This window comes from Rhinopithecus bieti, unplaced genomic scaffold (genome assembly GCF_001698545.2).
Source record: "Rhinopithecus bieti isolate Rb0 unplaced genomic scaffold, ASM169854v2 scaffold_10589, whole genome shotgun sequence".
Classification (NCBI taxonomy): Eukaryota; Metazoa; Chordata; class Mammalia; order Primates; family Cercopithecidae; genus Rhinopithecus; species Rhinopithecus bieti.
Window position 1 is genome coordinate 1,461,021 of NW_016807065.1, and position 4,183 is coordinate 1,465,203.

The following is a 4,183-nucleotide window of genomic DNA, read 5'->3' on the forward strand; positions in this document are numbered from 1 at the left end:
TTTCTTGAGATGGAGTTTCGCTCTTGTTGCCCAGGCTGGAGTGCAATGGCGTGATCTCCGTTCACCACAACCTCCATCTCCCGAGTTCAAGCGATTCTCCTGCTTCAGCCTCCGGAGCAGCTGGAGCTACAGGCATGCATCACCACACCTGGCTAATTTTTGTATTTTTAGTAGAGACGGGGTTTCTCCATGTTGATCAGGCTGGTCTCAAACTCCTGACCTCAGGTGATCTGCCCACCTTGGCTTCCCAAAGTGCTGGGATTACAGGTGTGAGCCACAGCGCCTGGCCTCAAAACTTTTCTAATAAAATTACTGCCTTAAAGCCAGCCAAGAAACAGATTTGAGATGGATTCCTAGCTCCCAGTGGGTCAATCTGCAACAAAAAGCTTGTCTTTCCTCAAAAACCAGGTGCCATCGTATTAGCTTCTAGCGCATCCCGCAGAAATGTGTCAGAGGGTCCTGCTCTGAAACGCTCATCTCCTCCTCCAAATTTGGCTCTTCCGAGAAGAGATGACAGCCTTGGGGCAGGCAGGACTGGGCAAGGACCCATCCTCTTGGCTGCATTGTGATGTCTTAAGAAGGCTGAGGGTGCACTGTGATGTCATAGATTGTGGGCTCCCCCCCTCCCCCTCTCTGCCTGCCCTTGCTACTGGCCGGGCCTCAACCTCTTCTCCCCACAACCCCAACCCCAGAGGAAAAGCCCCCTCACCTAGGGTCCTGCAACCATGGATGCACGTCCACCCAAGCCCTCAGAATCCCAGTCCTCCCTGGAAGCCCCCAGGCCCGGCCCAAACCCCAGTCCCAAAGTGGTGAACATGCCCCTGCAGCGGGACTCCTCCAGCATGGTGGCTGACAGGCTGCCACCAAAGACGGGAGCGGTGGTTATTGACATGGGCACAGGCACCTGTAAGGTAGGTTTTGCTGGGCAGGCCAGCCCCACCTACACCGTGGCCACCATCCTGGGCTGCCAGCCTAAGAACCCTGTCACCTCGGGGCAATGGGGGCTGCAGACTTTCATTGGAGAGGCAGCCCGAGTGCGTCCGGAGCTGACGCTGGTGCAACCCCTGCGCAGCGGTATCGTAGTGGACTGGGATGCCGCCGAGCTCATCTGGCGCCACCTGCTGGAGCACGACCTCCGAGTGGCCACCCACGACCACCCGCTGCTGTTCTCCGACCCACCCTTCAGCCCGGCCACCAACCGCGAGAAGCTAGTGGAGGTGGCCTTCGAGTCACTGCGCTCCCCAGCCATGTACGTGGCATCGCAGTCGGTGTTGTCTGTCTACTCCCACGGGCGTGTCAGCGGGCTGGTGGTGGACACGGGACACGGGGTCACCTACACGGTGCCCGTCTTCCAGGGCTACAACCTGCCCCACGCCACGGAGCGTCTGGACCTGGCGGGCAACCACCTGACCGCCTTCCTGGCGGAGATGCTGCTCCAGGCCGGCCTGTCCCTGGGACAGCAGGACCTGGACCTGGTGGAGAACATTAAGCACCACTATTGCTATGTGGCCTCTGACTTCCAGAAGGAGCAGGCCCGGCCAGAGCAGGAGTACAAGCGGACCCTGAAGCTGCCCGACGGGCGCACGGTCACCCTGGGCAAGGAGCTGTTCCAGTGTCCGGAGCTGCTGTTCAACCCCCCAGAGGTCCCGGGGCTGTCCCCCGTCGGCCTCTCCACCATGGCCAAGCAGAGTCTCCGCAAGGTGTCCCTGGAGATGCGCATGAACTTGACCCAGAACGTGCTTCTCTGCGGGGGATCCTCGCTCTTCACCGGCTTCGAAGGTCGCTTCCAGGCAGAGCTGCTGCGCACTTTGCCTCCCGAGACCCACGTGGTGGTGGCTGCCCAGCCCACCAGGAATTTCTCAGTGTGGATCGGAGGCTCCATCCTGGCCTCCCTGCGCGCCTTCCAGTCCTGCTGGGTCCTGCGGGAGCAGTACGAGGAGCAGGGTCCCTATATTGTGTACCGCAAATGCTACTGACCGGGGTGGAGCTGGGGAGGGTGTGGGGGCAGTAAAGCCTCTGCTACAGCCGGCTCTGTCCTGTCCTTCCTCCAGGGCTTGCCCCATCCACTTCTGGACACCCCGCCCCACAGGCTGATCTAACTCACCTCCTGTGATATGTGCCCTGAGACACCCCAGTCCTGACCCCCTAAACCCACCTTCCCCATGAACAACTCCCAACAGACCACTAAATTCCAATCCTGTCAACCCATCCTCCTGTGATCTGTGCCCCTCCCCAGGCACCCTTGGGTTGGGACACTCCCACCCCAGACCACCTCTGACAAATGCCCTTCCCATTTACACACTCCCAGAGATGGGGAGCTCACTACCTCAAGGCTATTGTTAGAAATATAACCTCCTCCTATGAGTCATAGGTAAGCCTCCACCTGGCACCTGCCCCCAATCCCAAACATGAAGAACATGAAAGGCTCTGACCACCCACTCCATGCCCACACACACTCCTAGGGTCTGCCACATACCCAAGCCACGTACCCAATTCCTTCCATTTCTAGTTTAAGTGATTCATGCATTGATTCCACACACATTCATTAATTACCCACTAAGTGGTCAAGACATGCTCAAATTCTGACTCCGTAATCCCATCCCATTATCTATTGCTTTTGATATAGCACCCCAAAATACCCCTGGGCACCAAACCCTCCAAACCCTTAATATGCTCCTCAGGGGCCCCCCCCCACCCACTGTCTACCCCAGGACGCTCCAACCGCCTTCCAGAATCTTCCCATGAGTGCTCCAACCCCTAGGTGCACCCCCATAATCTGCCCCTTATTTCTAAACCCCCCAAACACAGCCCTAAATTCCACTTGTCAAGATTCCACTTGTTAAGATACCCCTGGTTCTCAGCACCCCAAATCCACCTCTTCATTGGTTTTCCCTAGGATGCCCCCTACAAGTGCTGACCCCCAAATCGATCACAGAGACCTGGATTCTGACTTTCAAGGGTCTTTCCTACAATGGTCCCACCATGGGATGCACCTGGCATCCATCATCCCTGCTGAAATCTCCCCTCCCCTCAGGATTTTTCCCCCAGACCTCCCTTGGCTCCACCTCCACCGACCAGGTGCTCCCATCACCCATCCCCCATCCATCCTCCCAAAACACATCATTCGGAGATCCGCTCCCAAAACCCCAAGGTGGACCCCTGTTGCTCTAAGACCACTTACTTGCACTGTGTCTCCGCAGCCCCCTTCCTCAGCCCCCAACTCCTCCCAGGAAAGAGCCAGCCTCCCAAATGTCATGCTCTGGTCCCCAAGAGCATCCTATAATGACCCCACTAGACCCTAGACCCTCCTCTGTGTTCCGACACTTCCCAACTCCCTCCTGCACAGACTCCCCCAAAGATACCCTCCCAGGCACCCCATGGTGGACACCCCACCCTGGAACTCTCACAGGCTTTCCGGAACTCACTCCCCAAGACCATTCCCTGGACCCCATACTATCAAGCAAGACTTGGACATCAGAGGATAGTGACACTCCTAAGGGCTTCCCAATCCACTGCAACCCTGGGGCAGATACCCCAGGCAAGGAGCTTCACCTGGACACTGGCTCTCTCACTCGCCCCAGCACAGGCCCCCAGGGCCCGTGTGTCCCAGGCTATGCATCCCCATCTCCCTCCATTCCATTAAAAGTCCATCTCTCAGCCTGTTCCTCTGACTCCCCATGAGCTTTCCCTGGGACATGCACTGGGGATGCTCAAGGAGGCCTCTCCCACCCCACCCTGTCCCTGGCAGGGTCGGGAGGGGGAATCCAGCCTCTCAGGATGGGGAGGCTGGACTTTCTCCCTACAGTGCGTACTGGGTTCCCTCTGGAGGTAGGACCCTCTGTCTCCATGCTCCCTAGCCCAGCCCGAGGGACATCCAGACCTCCAGCCAGCAATCTGGACACATCCCCCAGTTTATCAACATAGTAGACAGGAGCTGCTGGAGGTTATCCAAGTCTGTGTCAAGTCCGTTTTTTGCTCAGCCCAAGAAATCATTCATTCACTCATTCATTCATTCTTTCAGCCAGTCACTATTTAGGGAGCACCATCACAGGCTCTGTAGGCTCCTGCTGTGTCTTTCTGTGCATTGCTAACTTTTCGGGAGTTTTGTGCTCACTTGCTATGTTGGTTGGTTGGTTGGTTGATTGGTTTTTGAGACAGGGTCTCACTCTGTCACCCCAGCTGG

The 4,183-nt window shown here is 57.3% G+C and overlaps 1 protein-coding gene across 1 annotated transcript; it reads left to right on the top strand.

Annotated features, from left to right (window-relative positions):
• The first annotated feature begins 601 nt into the window (after positions 1–601).
• ACTL9 (actin like 9) lies at positions 602–2,026 on the top strand. Its single transcript, XM_017879884.1, has one exon. It carries the CDS (start codon positions 726–728, stop codon positions 1,974–1,976), a length of 1,251 nt encoding a protein of 416 aa, XP_017735373.1. The 5' UTR covers positions 602–725; the 3' UTR covers positions 1,977–2,026.
• The last annotated feature ends 2,157 nt before the right edge of the window (positions 2,027–4,183 follow it).

What these genes read in the sequence shown, in the direction of transcription:
- ACTL9 (XM_017879884.1), top strand. Translation starts at nt 726, where the DNA reads ATGGATGCACGTCCACCCAAGCCCTCAGAATCCCAGTCCTCCCTGGAA.